Raw genomic sequence first — 20948 nt, 5'->3', positions numbered from 1 at the left:
TGCTAGACAATGTGACCCTTTGACTACCTGTTTTTACCTGTGGTTAAAGGATGAACTGAATAATTGTATTTAGGTCAAAACACAAGTGCCTAAGTCTTGGATTATATTAGGTGACATTTAAATCACTAAGTAATTAAGATTAATGTTTATATTAAATTGTTTCCCACTGTTTTATTCACATTTTACAGGCTTAAGAGATTTAGAGGCACTCAATAAGTTCCTTTGCTCTCTTGTGTTCTGATTCGTGTTACCAATAGCTTTAAAATCTGGAATGAAGAAGAATGTTGTAATACAAATATACTACTATATTAGTATTCCTCTTTTGAAATAACTCAGATGTTTTCTGTATATTTGTGGAGGAAAGTTCCTTCTGATGTTTTCTTTACTGGATGGTGTTTCCACCATTTTTTTCCAAGCAGAAAATGTCCAGGTTTGGGTTTTCTTGAAATACAAATATCTTCTGAAGCAAATGAGGCATGATTTCCAATATAGTGAAGTGTTTGATCTTTTGCATTATTGGAAAGTTACTTCCCTTTTAGTAAGGAGTACACCCAAGGCTGTTTACCATGCCTGGGTCATGTTATTCAGCTACATAAGCAACTCCTTTCATGGCTAGCTTGCTTGCTACAGCAGTATCATGATTTCCACAGGAGAAGGTGCCATTTGCTATGTTGCAATTTGTATGACATGGCCATTGGAACATCTCTGGACATCAGTTTGGGAGGAGGGGCTATGGAGAGGAGGAACTGTAGACAGGTTATTTAATGGCAGAATGAATGGGGAGTCAAAGATCGCTGTGCAGTCAGCCTACAGCCTCAACTGCACTGTCTCCACACAGCTTTCTTTCACACTGGTTACAAGCAAATTGGACAACGAAATCTCATGAGATATTTGTGATTTAATTTTAGTCACAAAGCATCTTCAAAATGACGAGGATTTTGACAGCTTGCAAAGTGGTGAAGACACTGAAGAGTGGCTTTGGTTTTGCCAATGTGACTTCGAAGCGACAGTGGGACTTCTCCAGACCTGGAATCAGGCTCTTTTCTGTGAAGGTAACACCCCTGTTTCTTGTTTCTGATGATAGTACACAGGGCACAGTTTAGCAGTAAAGCCAACTGGGTGCTGACAGAGCAAATACAGCTCCGAATACAATTCCAAAGTGTTGTTTATTAAAAAGTACTTTACCGTAGAATCCATTGATATAGAAGATGGCTATTTTTAATCTTCTCTGAGTAAACTTAAGGTGATCTTTACCCAATATGAAGAATGGCTTCAGTTCCTATGAACATATAAAATCAAAGTGTACTGCTGGGAAAAGAAACACGTAAAAAAGTTATCATAGTTTAGTTTATATCTCGATTTTATTGTTAATAGTATGAGTCAAAAGAAGGAAGCAGGGTCTATGTACATATGGGATGCATGCCCTCACACACAGTATGTTAAGCCTTTGTTAAATAATGGCTTAACTGAAAAGCCTTCTTTCTAGACATATAAGCTTGTAAAAGTTTAGAAGGAAAATATCTATGAATCGTTAATATTGAATGTCCCTGTGCACAGAGAAAGACAGCATTTCTGTGTTCCCTTAACCTTCTTATCAGAGGTAAATTTATGATCAGATGTTCAGGCAAACAGCAGCTGAAAGTCTGTCTGTCCAGGTTTATCTGTAGCTGAGGGGACAAGTCCACAGTGGAACAGTAAATAGTTTCCCTCCTACCCCCACCTCTGGTTATGAAATTCCTATAGGAACCTCTACCCTTTTCTGTCTGTCACTTTATGATATTTCTCACTGGAGAAGTCTAAATTGCATCATGGGAACTTGGCCAATGAAGCTCTTCTTTACTGAACACAAAACTTCAGAAATCACAGTAGTTTCAATATACTGTGTCTTTAGTGCAAAGAGGTATAAAAAAGTAGGAAAAACCCCCCACATTCAACGTTGTGTAAAAGCAGGTAGAGTAGCATTTGGAATTCTGCTTGTGGTTTGGGTGCATAGTAGGCTGACTAAGTGTTGTCCTGGTGCTCCTTAGATTCTTTTATGTTGGTCAGGGTTTCAGGGGCTTTGTATTCTGGCATGTGTGGGAACAGGCCATTTCTACAGGTTCTGAGTTTCCAGGGACAAGAGTTGAGAAGGAAAAGAAATAAAATGAAAGAGAAGAGAGACATAAGAAGACAAGTGAGAGAGAAAAAGAGGGAGGAAGGGAGGGACTGTGGGAGGGAGGGAAAGGAAGAGGGAGAGGGAGATGGGAGAGGGGAGGACGGAGAAAGACACTGATACTTACATCAATGGCATGATACCAACTTGAGCCTGCCCCTCTGAGAATTTCTTACAAAGCCTAAGAAAGCCATGTTGGAGTCATTTTGATTATAATATGGAAGCCAGAAATAAGGATGGACATTCTAAAGCATCAACAAGGACACAGTACCTTGATATAGACAAAGAATGATGGTTTGGCTTTCGTTAAGTGTTTTCAATGCCTTGAAGACAGTCACATGTCATCTTGAAGAGAAGAAACTGTAATGGCGACAGTATCATCTACAGTTTAAGTGCTTTGTCGTATTTTTGTATTGGCTCACCTGGGACACTTTATTCTCACAGAAGTGGGTAGCTAAGGATGAGCACGTCTCTGTTAAATACCAAAAACAGCAATGAGAACTGACTCGTTAAAATAGTAGATGCCACAATAATTAGAAGTCAGCTCCCTAGACTCAGCAAGTACTCTACATAGCAATTACCACACAACAACATGAGCTAATTATGTGGACAGACCCCTGGGAAAGCATTTCTAGCTCACGGTGGTAGATGTGTTTCAAGGGTCTTCCATAGTTCATAGCTAAGAATGACAAATTTTCAGGAGGAATAAGCCATCATTTCAAGGTGTTCAAGCCATTACTCACATACAGTCATTACTGGCCAGAACTTTGGAGGAATGCCAGGCATGAAAAATGGAAGTTCTTAAGCTTCATGGTAGTGAATTAAAGTCCCACAGAGTCCAAGGGGGGACCTGTGTTCTCATTCACTTATTTTGAAATAGTCCTTTATGTTTTTTTTTTTTTTTTGCCTTCTCTTTTAAAACTCAATTTCCAAGAAATACATATCAAAATTAATTCTTTTTGATGTGGGCACAGTATTTTAAAGATAGTTAAAAGTCATCAGAGTGTATTTACATAATTGTCATTGAAGGGCATGGGAGAAGTTTTTAAAGGTTAGTAACAGTACAGCCAGTTACAGATAATAAATGGATTGTGAAAGACACTGGGATCCAAAAGCATTGCCCTGTGAGCCAGGTTGCGCTTCCAATGTCAGAAGAGGTCACTTCTCCTTCCCCCATGGTGAGAGAGGGAGGTGGAACCAGCAGCGACACACTGTGTTTTTCTGTGACACTTCCTTGCATATTTGCTTGTGGCTAATATTTACAGAGTGTGTGTTGCCAGTGCACACAATTGCATTTCACTCATGGGGAAGAAGAAAGAACTTCAAGGTGTTCCTTGTTTTAAAAGAAGTTGGTACCAAGGGTATAAATGATCAACAACCATAACATATGAAAGTTTTAGAGACCATAATCTTTTTTCTATTAGTATTGAAAATGCCCAGTGTGCATTATTATACTCAGCCAGTTGGAACAGTGCTGTTGAAGACACTGAGGCTGAGAAATAAAATATAGATTCTTGCCTCGGTTATACATTTCATATTATTCTGACCTTGGCAACTCACATAGTCTCTGAACTTATACTTTGTCATAAGGAGTGGAGAGAGAGAGAGAATGTACTATCACTATACAATACTGAAGCTTAGAAAACAATTTAAAATGAAAGATAAATACTTAAAAAATTGTGTTCCATTCACTTCAATAGAAAGACATCAAACAGGATTAGATGGGTTCTTATGTTTTTTACAAACTACAAATTATTTCAATGACAAGAAACCTGATAGGAGCTCTTACACATTTATGATGATTATTTTATTATTATGATGATATTATTTCTGCTTAAATATTTTAATTAAATAAGATGTATTTTATAACAAATACGACTCAAGGACCAAAAAGAATAGTACTTGGGAAAAGAATTGGGATAGGGGTAACCTTGTAGCACATATTCAAGGTCTCAATTTTTAGTTAATATAAGTAATGAAATAATAAAAGGCAGATTGTATATCAAAACTTTCAATTTTATCCACCACCTTTTCCGGTTATCCATTATTGGACAGATCAGCACGTGGTGGACAATATAGAAGAGGAATAGGCAAAAGTAGGTGGTAATGTATGTATAATTTCTGATTTCAATGAGCTTGAAGGTTTATAAATTTTGAATTCACAAGTCTTAAAGACACCAAGACTGAATAGTTTTCCTTGTACTTATAAATTTGAAAATTGAAGGTATTCAGTTGAAAAGGTTGAGTTCCCTGTGAATAGGAAAGAAGTCTAATAACTATGGCTTCTAATATTAATCTATGTACACTTAATGGGAACCTGTGTTCAATTAAGTCAGACACCTAACATCTGAGTATTCTCTTTGGCAATCTGGATGTGACTGACAGAGTTCTTTGGAAAGTTTTATTTTGAAAGACTATTCTGATTCCAATAAAGCAGCATATTTAGCTCAATCTAGAGGAGCTACCACTACTTCATTAGGAATTGGTAACTACAAAAAGTCCTATGAGAAGAATCTTTTAGCTTTAGCCTTAAGAATCATTCATGAAAAATAAAATTTATTAGTATATTGGAGTCTTTCTGTACAAAACTTAGGGGCAAGGATTGGGATAGAAGTAAGCTTATCATACATATTCAAGGTTTGCTGTTTTATTAGACTTTTACTACATACATGTTACAGATGGCTTTCATCTGTGGTAGTGCAAATATTTCAATAAAAATTATGTTCAAGTTCCAAGTAGTTATTGCCTAATTGGCTCAGAGAAGAGATAAATTTATGTGCTTTTGATGCACAGTTTTCCTATAGTTGGGAGATGGCTTCTCTTTTGCATTGTTTTTTTTTAGCTTTATTAAATTTTTAGCTTTATTTACATTTCAAATATTACCCCCTTTCCTCATTTCCCCTCAGAAAACCCCCTATCCCATCCCTCTCCCCCTGCTCACTAACCCTCCTACTCCCTCTTCCCTGTCCTGTTATCCATACTTTGTTTTCTTTCTTGAAGCACAGATCCTTTAGCTTACTACAGACGGTGATTTGACCTTGCGCATCTTTGCATACCATTTTTGGAAAAGCTAGGTGAGGGTAGTGAGTGAGACTCCGGGGGCAGAACTTCTGGAAACAGGGCTCTTTGTTCAGATCATGGGTTGTGTCCCCTAAGTCTGAGCCCCGTGGACCTCCTTGCCTTATCGTTCTGTTGTGGTGACAAGGTATGAATTCTGGTTAAGAAGAGTTCTAAGGGTCTAGCCAGGTCTTGACTCATGCTTCCTTGCCTTCTTCTCAAGGCCTCCTATGCCCATCTTTGAGAATGCTCTTTAATGGTTTAGAGGTGAAATGAGATTCATCTGCTGAGGAGATGAGGCTCATTCCTTTGCCCTTATGTCTCTATTAAAGCATCTTGGGATTTCTGACTTGTTAGGATTGAGAACTGTAGTATGGCTGTCAGTATCCATTTTGCAATGGGATGAAGATGGACTCTCTGTTAATCTTCAGATGGAGAACAGACAGACCTCAATGTCACTAGTATTTTCTAATGTCTTCGCAATGACTGGGTCTCAGAGAAGGCTATACGGGGCCAGCGTCAAACTTGCTGTGACATTGTTTTCACAAGTACAAACAAAACCTGAACATATTTTTGAGGTCACTTTCCTTTCTTTATTCTTTTTCAAACACCATCTGAGAAGCTCTTAAGTTTCTTAAGGAAGTTGATGCGTGGTGAAATTGTCATTAGTTCATCAATAGGTTTGGTACAGAACTTGACGGTTTCATTTGTTCTATACCATATACATAGTGAGAGCGTGTTAAAAAACATACACCAATGAAGACCTGAAACTACATCTTCATAAATACTATACTTTATTTATGAGAAATACAATTAGAACAAAATTATTCATGAATCTGGCTCTTTTGTTTATCTATGCCCAGAACATGGGCCTATTCAAAAAATTAACCTCGTGATTTTTTTCTCCTACATTAGGATATGTTTAACCAAAACCAGAGGACTTTGATGCTGTAATGCTTTATTGATTGCTACAGTTACAATGTTCAGACATCCTGAAATGTTAAGCATCCATAAATGCAAAGAAGTACGTCCAATATTTTGAAGATAATCAAATTGTGCTGAAATTAGAAATTTACATACCCATATTGTGAAAGCACAGTTCCAAAAATGAAAAGATAAGATTTCACTTATACAAAGCAAAACTTTATGATTTTAAGTTTTTACTGTATTATTTACATAATAAAATCTGAAAAAAATTGTCCTTAAGCTTCCTATTTTTCACAGTTTAGTTCAGATATATGTTTTAAGAGGCTGAGTACTGGAGTGAACTAATAGCTATGAAACAACAGGTAAGCCAGAAATCAAATATATTATATAGCTTGAGGCTGTGGTGAAAATGGAAATAACACACAGGGCCTCTACTTTCTCTGATATGCAAATAGCCTACTTAGATAAATGACTCTACAGCAATATAGTCAGATTCCCAGAGTAAATCATTTTCATTTCTCCTACTGGCTTCAGGGGATTATTATCTCTATAATGCTTTATATCCAAATCTCTGTGAATCGTATTGCTCAGTTAGCTTAAAGCTTTACACACAAAACATTTTTGTTTGCAAATACTAACATGTCTGGTCAAAAGCTTCGTTACTCTTCCCATTTCACAGATGTGTAAATACCAAAATTAACAAGAACATTTTTGTTTATAAACTGAGATGTTTATCAGGAAATGTAGTAAGAACTTTAAGCAGGCTTCCATTATCACATATTTTTCTTTTTATTATTTCTTTTATTTTGTAGATTATAATACAATTACACAAATTTATCCCTCCCTTTCCTCACCCCAGATAGATTAAAATTTTTTTTTAATTTATTCTCTCATAGATATACCCTGATCACACCCTCCCCTCCTCATTTTCTTCCAGTCCCGCCCCCAATTCTCCTCCTGTTTTCCTTCCCAAAAGGGCAGGCCTCCCAGGGACTGCAACCAAACATGGCATGCTGGAATAAGTTGGAATAAGGCTAGGACCTCCTCTCAGATTAAGGCTGGGTATGGAAACCTGTACTAGAAAAAGGATTCCCAAAGCAGGCAAAAGGACCAGAGATAGTCCCTGCTCCCATTGTTAGAGTCCCACAGGAAGACAAGGCTGCACAAACTTAACATACATGCAGAGGGCCTAGGTTAGACCCATGCAGGCTCCCTGATTATTGGTTCAGGCACTGTGAGCCTCTATGAGCCCAATTTAGTTGATTCTGTGGGTTTTCTTGAGGTATCCTTGACTCATCTGGCTCCTACAGTCCTTCCTCCTCCTCTTCCAGAGACTTCCATGAGTTCCATTTTGGCTGTAGGCCTCTGTACCAGATAGATATTGTTGAGGCTGTCACTAGACTGATGAATCAGTTTTCTTGCTGGGATTTCCTTGTTTGTGCTAGAGCTCCCATCTACCTCAATTTTATCTCATTGGTGCATTGTGCTCTTCTATCTTTTTTTGTTGCGTTTTTAGAAGAGGCTCAGATCAAAGAGCCAACAAAGATTCCTTCTCTATATGGGAGTCAGAAAGAATACAAATAGAATGTTTCAGGACAATGCTGTTTAGATATTTCTCTCCCCCTTCAATGAAATCATTGTTTTGTGTCTGTAACAATATGTGATGTTTTCCAGTTGTTTTTTTTTTTCTGGTGTGCTCCTATATACAAAAGCCCAAGTCTAATTTCAAATATAAGAAAAGACTCATTGCACTTGTTTCCTGTGTCTTGAAGTAAAGGATTAAAACTACCAACAAACCCACAAAATACTTGAGTCAAAGCAAAGGACTAATATCCTCAAAGTCAGTGGAATGACCCTGGGATGCAGAACCTTGAACGAGCATCAATGGGTGATCACAAACAACATTAGGATACATGCAAAGGAATGCCCAGCAGTAATAGACATGAAGCTGATTGAAATTTTATAGGATAATTATAAATTCTGTTTAAATTTTGAATATGCTTCCTAGGAATGAACTCTCTAAGTTAGCTTAGTATAACTCCAGGGACACTTCTGAAGAACATCTTGAGGGGAAATTTAGCTGTGTGACTTCCATTATTACTCATCACACTGTTCTTAGTCTGGAAATTTTTTTGAAATTTTGACTCTTTTAATTGTGATCTCAAACTGAGAGCCTTAAAAAGTAAGAGTTCTGGCTTTTTGTAGCCCTCTGGAAGCTATCCTGTCACCTCATGCAAAAACAAAAATAAACCTGTACGTGGAGTTTCAAAGTAAATTTAAATTTTCGTACCAAATTAAAAGCCTTAAAAAGAAGAGTGGTTTGGGGGATGATAATATTTGTATAATCATACTTTAGAAAATGCAATTAATAAAATTATGATACTTTAGGACACAGTGGAACCACAATGCTGAGATCTATACAGGCAAAGCACAAAGAAAGCCAAACATTTTACTGGAGTAATAATCAAATATATAGACAAAATCATTTGCACTAAATTTGTTTTCATAAAAATTACTTCTAATTGGTGGAAGAATTCCAAGTTACACAATATTAGAAGACACATAATTGAACTTATTTTAAAATGTTCATCCTAAAGGCAATGTATAAATGGGTGTCATATGAACCCATATATTGAAATATAAAGAAAAAAAAGAAATAATACACTTTAATAGAGAGGAGTATTATACAAATCAGAGGATTAAAATGGTGTAAAAAGTTTAAATATTGTGTATGGTAAAAACCTCACAGACATTCCTTTAAAGGTTTGTGGTTAAAACTAGCATTTAATATTACTAGGCCATAGGGAATTTTGTATTTCTTCCTTATTAAGCCTTTGGATTTCTATCAAGTAACAGCAGAATGCAGGCTTACTTCTGTGTATGTCTACCTATGTGCATTCATGAGGCCAGAGATCAACAACCGGCCTCTCTCTCTACTGCTTTCCACAGAATTGTTTCAGACTAGTCTCTCACTCAACCGGGGACACCCTGCCTGGCCAGTGAGCCTCCAGGATTTACCTGTCTACACACTCCTGTTCTGGAGTTTCAAATGTACACTGTCATACCTCGGATTTTATGGGCTTCTGAGGAGCTGAATTCCAGCCTTCTGCTTACTCAGTCTATGTTTTACCTGCTGAGCCATCTCCCCAGATCCCTGAATACACCTTTAGAGAACTTATTTGCAACTTCATTGGCTCCCAGATTCATAGCATCTACAATGTTTAGACTAAAAGAGGTTAAAATAGCTTAAATGAATTTTCCCTCAGATCTATATTGGCCAAAATTCTTGATCTCCTTTTTCCAGGTTCTGTGCATATTTTGCAAACATAATAACTAGGGTAGATGAATACAAATGTGATCTTGAAAAGGGAGAGATAATATTATTAATTACAGATATAATTTGAACATTGGTTTAAGGTCAGTCATAAAAATTTTCTCTCTGTGTGTGCATATAAATTTTCCTTCAAGGTGTTGCATGCTGCTCTTCTGTTTACTGATACAAATAAAATAGATGCTTATATTTCCTCTAATTCTTCCTTTTCTTCTTCTTCTTGTTTTATGAGGCACGTTCTGCTTGTACTGTCCAGGCTGGATTGATCTCACATCTTTGTGCACCTGTCTCTCAGAGTCTATAATGTGTGCATCACCACATCCTGTATGCCGACTGTGCCAGTTGTGTGTTCACTCTGAAATATAGACCAGCTTGGAAGTAATATTAGCCTGGATGGGTGATTTGGTTAAAATGATCCTTGTCAGTTAGGTTGGTTCATTTAGAAAGGTAGTATCAGGTAGGCTGCTGTTGACTTGGAATTGCTTTGGCGAAAAGAAGTTTCCAGAAGTAGCATTGTAAGAGATATACTGGGAGACAAGTTTGACAAAATGGTCGTCGTCACGCCAATTGGAAGTGGGGCTTTATCAGTTTCCCTCTCTGAGCTTGCTCCTTGGTCCCCTGTCTGATTTGGTCTCCAGATGCAAAAATCCCCAGGAAGGGTGTGAGTTTCTGACAGCAGGAAGCAATCCCCTCACCTGGTTTCTCACAGCAAGCCAACAAGAAAGGCAGAGTGGAAAAACATTTGACCTACATTGTTATCTGGGGTTCTAGTTGTCTTCAGAACTTGAAAATTCGTAGGTCTGAAATCAGTATGACTAATTGTCAACACCCACTAACTTATCTTGAGATTTTAGGATGAACCCAATAACGAGTCACTTCACTCTGGCTATGATTTGTAGACAGGCACTTCTTAATCTCCTGTTGGCTTATCCATGGGGATTTTGAACTAAAGTTTCTTATGAATAGACTAAATTTTATGATATAATTAGTTTTAATATCTTCTTAAAAAACTGTAAAGCAGAAAGGAGGAAGGGTCTTAATAAGTAAGACTGGGAAAAGGAAAAAAAAAAAACCCGACATCATCATCAACAACAACCACCACCACAGAAGACTGTTTCTCCCATTACTACTGAGAGGATTTCTTTTCTCAGAAGGCTCTGCCAACTCAAGTGTAAAACGGAGATGTTGATGAAAAACCAATGCCATCGTTTTTTTCTGTGAGGAATAGATGAGGAAATCCACCACTAGCTATAGAGACGCTCCCTTGCACATTCCTGCTAACCACCACTGTCTCAGGAGGCATCAGGGTGGAGCTCTGAGAGACACAAAATGCTCTCAGACATTATCATTCCAACAGGACTTCATGACTGTTTGAATTAATATACCTTAGCCTGAACAGAAGACACTGCTTTTTCTCTAGTCAATTTGTTTATGCCACTGCATAAGGACTTCGATTAACATAGATAACTACATTCAGCAGGTTCATGCTAATCTAGTTCCTCATTAAGGCAGTGTCAAAGGTAGGTGTTTACTAACAGTGATAGAACAACTTCCTTTAAAAGACATTCTTAGGAAATGGTAATCCTCTTTAACAAGGGTTTAGAGGCGCCTCACTAAATGTAATCATACTAGAGGAAATTTCAAGTATGTTTCTTTCAGTAGTTATTTTTTAAAAATTAATTGTGCAAATACTTATTGGTGGTAAGGATCTATCAGCATTTTCCATAAACCTTGACAACAATAAAGATATAACCACACAGCTTCAATTTTAAATGGAAATGAGAAAAATGAACAAATTATTTCGTCTTTAGAAATTTGGTGCATAAACACAACATTTCAAGTATAAGACCTTATTAGTGAGTTAAGACAAAGAATTGTTCTCTATAGAATCTTGTTCAATCTCTTGAGTACCTTTCTTGTCCTAGCTACTACCAACGTTCCCATTACAAATGGGAATATAAACAAATGTTTAATAATTAGATGCTAGCAAGCATTTTATATAAAAAGTAAATAAAAGAGTTCGGGTTATGTATATTGAATCTGGTTTTATTCCTTTTTGCTAATGGATTTGGTTTCTACATAGCATAGTTAGTTATTACTATTTCTAGTGCAATTAAGCCATGGGAAGATATTAAAACAAGACTGAGAGTTCTTCTAGAACTTTCTGACAGCTTTCCTTATACCACAGTGGGCGGTGTGCAAAGCTGGTGCTTCGTGCAGCCAAGAGTTATCACCAGTTTCAACGGGTTCCTCTCTTTCTTTCTTCCTTTAGTATTGGCCTAGGTAGAATGTGTGTCCTCATTCAAGTAAGGTGAAGACAGATAAAAATGACCAGAATCCAGTGGGCATCAAAATCACTTCACAACATCATGTGTTAGTGTTCTAACATTATAACACAACACAGCACTCCAGTTGCTATGCATTTCCAAGTTTGGCTAACTGCAACTTTGTATGAACCACAGCTAGCTCTTTCTGAAGGTTTACAGTATCAGGTTGGGCTTGAAGTTTTCTGCTGTAAAGGTCACTAGGAAGTAGAAAGCATTCCTTAAACAACTATAACATCCCCCATCATCATCATCATCATCATCATCATCATCATCATCATCATCATCTTCTACACACACACTGAGAGAATTCCAGGAACAGAATCAGAAGGCAATCAGTGTTACTTCTGACTCGTTCAATCATCGAAGGCCTAGCCTATATATATTAGGAAAGACAAACAGGATGTAAATGGGACACAAGCAAGGTGTTTACTCCTAAAGAATAAGAGCTGAGGTATCGCATGTAGAAAATGACCTAAGAGAAGGAACCTATATGCAAATTGATTAATTTGAAGACTAGCATCCTTTAATAAGGAAGCCTTAACTGAACTGCCTAGGATAGGGAGAAGCAGGGAGACACGGAGATAGCTTTTGTGATGAGACACAATAGAAAATGAAAAGTCTTTTCTCTTGGGTAGCAGCATGATTTTATGTAATGTAGAGTTAAATGAAGAAGCAAATGGGCCACTATTCATTCACTTTAGTCATCACTGTTATTAATCTTTGGATATTAGGTGCTGAGATGGAGCTACTTTTAATTGGTATACCATCTAAATAGCTTCAGTATTGAGCCTATAGGACCAGATGTGATTCGAAAGTGACTCCTCCTGAGATGTTATGAAAAGATTAGGAAGGCAGGGGTTGCAACTCTAAGGAGTTGAATTTCTTTGAGTTCGAGACTCTAGCAGCAGTAGCCTCTTCTGGAGAACACATAGCATCAGATATTTACCATTGAATGAACAGTTCAGCCAAAATTTAGACAAATCAATGAAGAATATGAAATGCTAAAAGTGAAGACTAAGTATCTTATGGAAAACAAATAATATTTTCAGTAATAAAATAGATGAGCTGGGGGCACTTTGGGGAATAAAACAGATGTCACACTTTGCTCAAATGAAGGTTGCTTCCTAGCAGGATAAGACAGCAAAGGAGGCACTGTGTGCATGGGCTTTTGGAAAGTGAGAAAAATTGTGACAATTCTCAGCCAAGGACATGGAGGACTGAGAGGCAAGCTGTAGTCTTAAAAACAGGGATCAGGGGAGACCTACAGAAAGGTGACATTCAAGCAAAGGCCTGAAGGATTTCTCAAATTTGGGACTTAAAATGCAAAATTTGCTAAACATTTCTTAATTGAAATTGGTTTTAATCTTAAGCATGGGGAGGAAAACATGAATTCTTTCATGAAAAAAATTCTCCCCAAAAAAGGATGCTATTTTTTCATTAATTTATTTATTCATGTCCCTTCTTCCAGCCCCACCCTTACAAGTTCCTGTGCCCATTACTCCCACCCTGTCTCCTTAGAGAAAGGGAGAACCCCACCCCCCTCCTTGGGTACCACACTGCCTGGAACATTCAGTGACAACAGGACTAGAAAAGGATGCTATTTTAGGCAACTTTGTATTTCCAGGCATTCAGTCACACTTCCATCCCCTGCATTTCTCAAGGTTTTTTTTCCCTTTTACAATTCAGGAAAGTATTTAGCTCTTTTACTATATGAAGAGTCTAGGGACACTCAGTAAGCATCTCCAGAGGCACAAGTACTTAGCATGTGGGAGAGCTTCAGTGAGGTTTGTGGCTAGACGGTCTTAATTGTCCTATTGGCACATTCATTTTTATTAGGCACAAAGGGACCATATCATTAAAAAGGTCCTTGATTTTTCTTAACCTTTCATGACATTCTACAAGTATACACACTTCCCTTAATTAAGACTTTCTCCGCATTTCAGCTTTTAAGGGACTGTGTCCCGGCAGTGGGCATTTAAATTATAATTTAATAATAGAAATCTAATTCCTAGGTTATGCGTTGTTTGACAGGATGGAGGCTCAAAAATATCTTATGATGGTGAAAGGTGAATTCTTATAGAGTCCCTGGAAGGGAACAGCATTCGAGGGGGAGCGGTGGGGGGGACTGTTATCTAGGAGAGAGGACTCAAAATAATAGCTCCTTGCTCCGAGTTCCTCCATCAATTCATAGATAAGTCAATTGGCACTCATCATTTTAGCCATTGGAGGCTAGTATAGTTAAGAGGAATATAAAGTGTACTACAGGCAATAAACAGAAGCCTGTAACAATGTAATGAGTAGTGGGAAAGAGAATTGGAAGATCTATAAAAACTGCCAAAAAGCACAAAAAATATAATTAAGGGAGCAAAAGACATATTGAACACATTCTCTGGGACTATTTCAGACAGCAGTAAATGTCTCTTAGAGACAGGAAAGCAGAGCGGGAAAGCAGCTTCATGAAGAGAAGAGAGAAAAAAACATGGAATAGAATTGTGGGAAAAGGGAACAAGATGAATTTGCTGATGTGAATTTTTACCTTTCTTTAAAAGAGTGTCATCTAACCCAGAGATCAGACAATAATCAGAAAGCTCTAGTTGGGAGAAGGTCTGAGGAGGGGAGACAAACACAAACAGAGGAGACATTAAGTCCAATGAATTGGAATATAGATAATAGCTAAATTTGGAATTCACAGCCCAGCTTGCCGAAGTACAATTATTCTAAGTTGCATATTCTTAAAGACCACACTCTCTTTCTTCTATTTTCTGAAGGCATGTCAGTTACACATGACTTCCACACCAACAGAAAATAACATTTCTAGTAGAAAATGTTTTGCGACAGTAAGTTTTCATTACTTGGACCAAAGGGTTTCATCTAGTGAAACACGTCCGAGTTATCTGGGGACTTTTGCCAATAAGCACACCCGTTGAGACCCATCTCTGTGGAATGTCTTTTACCAATCTTCAGAAGTACACTGAAGGTTAGCACCCAAACTTCCAAACTCATTAGCCCTTGTCTTGAGTTGTAATTACACAAAAGTAACTGAAAAGAATCAAAGCGAGTTATAGAATAGTGAGAAGGTGTTACTGGATGTGACAAACAGAACTGATTTTTTTCAGAGTGAAATTTAGATATGTAGCAAGCTAATCCCTGACAGAAATTGCATCACCACTGATACCAGATGATGCCAGTCACTGGGTTTTTTATTTTTTGTGATGGAAAAATTTCTAACTTTTCTTAACATAGTGTCTAGAAAAACAAAGTCTAACTAATCAAAGAGACCATCAAGCTTGGGACTCCTCACTCCTCTCTACAATGCACATTTCTACACACCAACATCTTTCCAATGAGCAGTGCAGCACTTCTTTGGTCTTTCTCAGGAAACAAACGTGAAATCAATGTGTTTTTTTTTTAATTTAAAACAAAATAAATAAATAAATTACCCACTTAAAAAGAATGTAATTTAAATCAGAAATACTAAAATAGTCCTGTATATAAGTATACTGTATGTATATATTCATATATAATTGAGATTTAGGAACATAGTGTTTAATGAATGACAATCAAAATATCACATTGCATGTAAGAACAGTCAGTCTAATGGCAAGAGATTTGAGTACTTTGGATGTAAAGGAAGCATCGTATTTCTGCAGACATTATTATTGAAAAATAACAGGCTTCTACATTTTAACACTTCCGAGCTAGAGGAAGACAGAAACAAAACTCACTAGCATCAATTATTAAATTTGTTTTGAATTGGTGTGTGTGTGTGTGTGTGTGTGTGTTAGTGGGACAGCAAGATACAGAGTGATTAGACACTATGACCCCAGCCCTAAAATGGTTAAGGGACAGAGAGTAGAAAATTGGTATATTTCTTCCTCTAATGTTCTCACTTAACCTCATGGAAAGGATAGCCTTTGCACCAACTTCAGTGCATGGCCAAATTGGTTTCATATAAAATCGTATCAGTTTCTCTGACTTGTAATTATTTGAGGCAAGTTTCAGATATATTACGATATGATTTAGTATCTCAGTATGTATTTATTAAAAAGATACAGAACCTTAACTGCATAACCATAACCTAATACTGTCATCAATCCTAGCAGATTCTATCTAGTATAATCAAGTACCAATTTGTCATTCTGATTTCCTCAGTTGCTATGAAGTATTTTATGACCACATATTACAATGAGCTACAGTGTCTCCTAGAATTTTTGCCCCCTGAGCTTTAGTTTAACACATTTTTCCCTCTCCCCTGACCTCTATGGAAATTGCGATGTAAATTGTTTCAACAATAGAATTATAGTACTTTGAGAAATGGGTGATCTTTGCTTGCCTCTTAGATGGGTTCCTCTAATTGTTCCTTCTTTTAGCCAAGAGTTTTATGGAAGCTAGTTCAAAGATTAAGACAGCAAAGTAGTCGAATTCAGGATGCCCATAGCCAAAACTGAGAACCAGACATGGACATAATTAACTCTAATAAAAGGCAAAATACAACACTGCTTTTAGAGTGTTCCACAGTGCTTACTGCTGTATTCATGTTAGCACAGTGATACAGCTTCATTTTCCCAATGTCCATAGCACGGTATGGAGAGGGTAGCCCTGGGGACAACTCCATCAAACACCAGAACTCTGTGGAGCATAATTTAATAGCTAATCTCGAGGATTCCTTCTAGCTCTAAACTTCCTAGTGAACATGAACTGCACGGTATAATTCATGATGCCTTTGTAAGCTCACGAGCTTCCCTTAAAGGTATACTTGAGCAAAGCTAGGGAATATTAAGAAGGGAAAGATACCAACTGTAGCTTTGCGGCTACCTTGAAGTATTTCTGGCTTGTCAACAACTCTACAAGTGGACTTGGAATAGGCAACGTGTTGACATGCTTAAGGTTTCTCTTCCAAGCAAAGCAAGACAAAACACCTACTACTGAGAGTGCCATCCACTCTGGGAAAAGTCACAGGCAACACAGAACAACCCCATACCTGTGAGGGGTGGTTTCAGTAAATCTGCTATACATTTATCTATAGTCATGTATTTTATTGTCAGAATTTCTTCTGTGTGTTTTGTATTTTGCTCTTAAGATTCTTGCAATTGCTTCCTTAGGCACAGACAGCACACATTGTTCTGGAAGATGGAACTAAGATGAAGGGCTACTCCTTTGGTCACCCCTCCTCGGTTGCTGGTGAGGTGGTTTTTAATACTGGATTAGGAGGGTGAGTATACTTCTGTCTAAACTCTTTATTTTTCCTCTATGAAAAAGAATCCTTGGGTGATGTAAACCCATGGTGACAGGCTGAAATCACCACATCATTGTATTGTGCATTGTAGTTACGTGGAGTTTTGTGCATGGTCTACTGTAGCCAGCCTGCCCAGCAGGTATCGATGTGTACTTCCTGTTTCTGCAAAAGAAATGCAACATGGAAGCTTAGGTGGTCCCTGAAACAAAACAAAAGAAAACTAATCCTAAAAATATATGTTTTGAAGACATCACTTATGGGAAATATTGGTCTGATGACAGCGAAACTTGCCTCCTGGGAAAGGTGGAGTGTCAAAATATAGGGCCATTCTGTCAGTGAAGTTAGGTCCTGTTTCTGCACAACTAACAGGAGACACTTGAGCAGTTTATAAATTTTACCTTTGAATAAAAAAATGAACTGATAAGATAAAGGGATTAAATGGCACACTTGTCTAGTCTAATATTCCTTTAAGTTTTGTATTTTATTATTTAATTTTCTCTCTCTCTCTCTCTCTCTCTCTCTCTCTCTCTCTCTCTCTCTCTGTGTGTGTGTGTGTGTGTGTGTGTCTGTGTATGTGATCATGGTAACCAGACACAATGTATCCTCTGGAGTTGGAGCTACTTGAAATGTTGAGTTGTTTAATATGGGTGCGGGGAACTGAACTTAAGATTCTTTATCAAAACAGCAAGTGCCCCTTAAACTCTGATCTGTCTCTTGAGCCACATACCTAGAATTTTTAATAATTTTCAATTTTGACACAATTTAATATTTAAGTTTTACTAATGGGTAACAATGATTATGAGAGTTGTTATATAGTTCATGTCGTAGACAACAACCGGAAGCATTCTGGTTTCAAGTCAGGATGTAACAGCTGAGAATGGACTATTGAGATACTGCTTAATCTTTTGGAGTCTTAGGTCTTCTGTTCAAAAAGTAAGGGGGTTATATTACAAAATAATTGACAGCTGGAGGCTTAAACCACATGTGTCTTGGAAAAATATGACTTGATTATCTTAAAAGGTTTCCTTCAGAGAGTCAGTCAACTAACCTTCTATGAGATATTTGATGAACACTTCAGGGAAATTCACATTAGCCTTGAGAGGAGAAAGTGACATCAGGTTAACTGATACTGAGTATATTGATAAATCAAGCCTGTCGTGTTATTAATGTGCATCTTCTCTAAATCCTCACCGCTCCGTGTAGAATGAAGACTATTAGGTCGTTTAAAAATCAGCCCCAGTGGTGAGGACATTAAATTACAGTGTATAAAACCTGTTTGCAAAGTTTTGCTTTGCCAGGCAATTATTTAAGCTTCTCGACAGCACTAATTACTAGCTGTGTTAATATACCTGCCAACAAACAACTGTTTAATATAGATCAGAATGATGGAGGGCGCTCGAGTTTTCTTCTTGGTGATAGATTACAGGTGATAAATCTTGTCACATCACAAAAGTCAAACAGGACCTGATGGATTAATTTACTTCCAACACTAGAGCACGGTGCACATGCTACATTTATGAACTCACTAGAGAGTACGCTAAGCTCGTGGTTAAGGGAGAGGTCAGGTCCTTAAAGAAAGAGTCCAAGGAAGATAAAATTAATTTAAAGTCTCTTTCTTTTTCTTTTTTTTTTTATTCGATATAATTTATTTACATTTCAAATGATTTCCTGTGGAAAGGCATTTGTATTGGATTAGTCCACAGACCTTATGCTTTATGGAGATATGTAGATTTCATCCGTTGTCTCGCTCATTCAATAAGGTGCTTGATAATTAAGGTTTTTTTTTTCATCTTCAAGAAACACATTTATATTGTGTAGAATCGTTGGTTAAAAAAATGATCAGTTGTTGACAGGTGAGAGGCATCTGAGAAATATGCTGGTAGAGGCTGCATCCCCGGGGGTGGTGAAGCTGGAAGACAAAGTGTTCTGTTGACAAAGTTAGTTCTGGTAGGACTTAGTTTGAATGGGGTTGAGGAATTTATGTCGACTGCTATCTGAGCTGTATTGGATTGGTTTCAAGGCTGTCGATTCCATCCTGTTCAGCTCCTAAATTCACTTTCGGTTGTAATCCACAAGAAAGATTTGGTTGAGCTCTGGCTGCAGGAGACAAAATCTAAGAGGTCAGGAAAGAAGAAATCAGTTACAATGTCTTTAAGTGCATGGAGCAAAGTGTTGCTAGTTCCTAATATTTACAGGAAAATGTTCCCTTCCCCACAAAATGTTACACACACACACACACACACACACACACACACACACACACACACACACACAAACACAGGCACACACACAAGCACACACTCATCTCTCCAACTTTAAAATTCCTGCATTCCTTTCCAGTTACTTTTTCAGGACTTAAAAATAGTTATTTGGAAACTTAATTTTTAAGTCAGTAAGGCTGCAGGTGAGCGAGCAGCATTTTGTTTTTCTCACTTTATACAAGCTACTGGTGTTGTATGCTTCATTTGTATGCTCAAACTAAATAATTTAAAAATCAGAATTCTTGAGTCATTCTTGTATGCACATTAACTCCTTAGTTTAATTATTTCCTGAGTTCTAATATGGGTATCACTCATACTGTTATTATCTTCAGTGTCGTAATGTATATTGAAAAGTTATGTTCCCCTCTTTGATGGCTGGTATGTTTGTGACACTTTCAGCCTTCCACAGTAAGTATAAGTTCTTTACTTAATATCTCGTAGGTGAGAGAAGCTTTTAAGCTATTTGCAATCGTCAAACTGGTAGCGGTGTACAAAAAAAATATTATTTGAGAAATTTAAGTTGTATTAAATGAAACAATAAAAAACATAAAAACCACCTTTGTATTAGAATCAGCTTTTCTGCTCATGTTAGTTTTGCTATGGATACAATTTGTCATTCTCATGAGCTTCGTTAGGATTGTTGAAGTCCAGAGGCAGTTTTTAGGAGTTTGACCCCATTGTCTTTTTATTGAAGAGTTCAGTGGCTCAGAATATGTACATAGATAATAAGTTTGCACTTATATATTTGCTTTGATGGTAACGCTCTGGCCTGTCCACCCAGGTACCCGGAAGCACTTACTGACCCTGCCTACAAGGGGCAGATCCTCACCATGGCCAACCCTATCATTGGGAACGGTGGAGCCCCCGATACCACGGCACGGGATGAACTGGGACTGAATAAATACATGGAGTCTGATGGAATCAAGGTAGCGCCCGCCATGATGTGCTAAGAGTCTCTTTTTGAAAAAGTGTAATTGGCTGACTTTTAAGGCTGTGAGAAAGGCAAAGTTTCTCTCACCAAACCATGTATTAAGCCCATGCTTTCAACCGTATTCCTTTGTACCAAAGCTTGACAAGCTAAAGTTTTATTTATTAGGATAGTTTAGATTTTAGGGCCTTGGAGGAAACTTACTTTATTACACAAAATATTGTTACAAGTTCAAATAATGGGGCAATAAAAGATGGAGAATCATCTTCGGAGATAAGTTTGGTAATCAACTAATATGTCATTTATTAACTTTTAAGTATTAGTAAAAGATAATTTATATGAGTAGGAAGTTAACACATTTAGATTATCTAGTTAAGGATATTTCCATAGTATCTTGAAACATGGAGCATATAAACAATTTAAAATATGCATGGCTACGTCACTCTTTTTGCATTCTGGTTCGAAGGACCTTGGGTCTCATGTTTAGTCCTCACAACTAAAATATTTATTACATTTTTTGCAGTCTTTTCTGCATGTATATTAAGAAAATTATTTTATCTATTATCTACATTAAATAAGTAATTGTGAAAGACATCACTGATAAATTAAATTGTTGAAACACTCAGCATGCCTAGAAGAGATAGTTCCTTCATTTGGAGGCTTGCCTGCAGGGTAAACCCACTTTCCAATAATATTATTAAGGAAACAATGATATACTTAAATACAAGT

General features: G+C 37.2%; 1 protein-coding gene across 1 annotated transcript in view; it reads left to right on the top strand.

Annotated features, from left to right (window-relative positions):
- The first annotated feature begins 920 nt into the window (after positions 1 to 920).
- The window catches only part of Cps1 (carbamoyl-phosphate synthase 1), a 107918-nt gene continuing 87890 nt past the window's right edge, over positions 921 to 20948 (top strand). Inside the window, exons 1-3 of the mRNA XM_052192551.1 lie at positions 921 to 1052; positions 16897 to 17006; positions 20073 to 20217. Coding sequence (XP_052048511.1) covers positions 927 to 1052; positions 16897 to 17006; positions 20073 to 20217 — 381 coding nt within the window. The 5' untranslated portion in view covers positions 921 to 926. The remainder of the gene's footprint in view (positions 1053 to 16896; positions 17007 to 20072; positions 20218 to 20948) is intronic.

Source organism: Apodemus sylvaticus, chromosome 9 (assembly GCF_947179515.1).
Source record: "Apodemus sylvaticus chromosome 9, mApoSyl1.1, whole genome shotgun sequence".
Classification (NCBI taxonomy): Eukaryota; Metazoa; Chordata; class Mammalia; order Rodentia; family Muridae; genus Apodemus; species Apodemus sylvaticus.
Note: the sequence above shows the minus strand (reverse complement) of the source record. Positions and strands in the feature narration are given on the sequence as shown.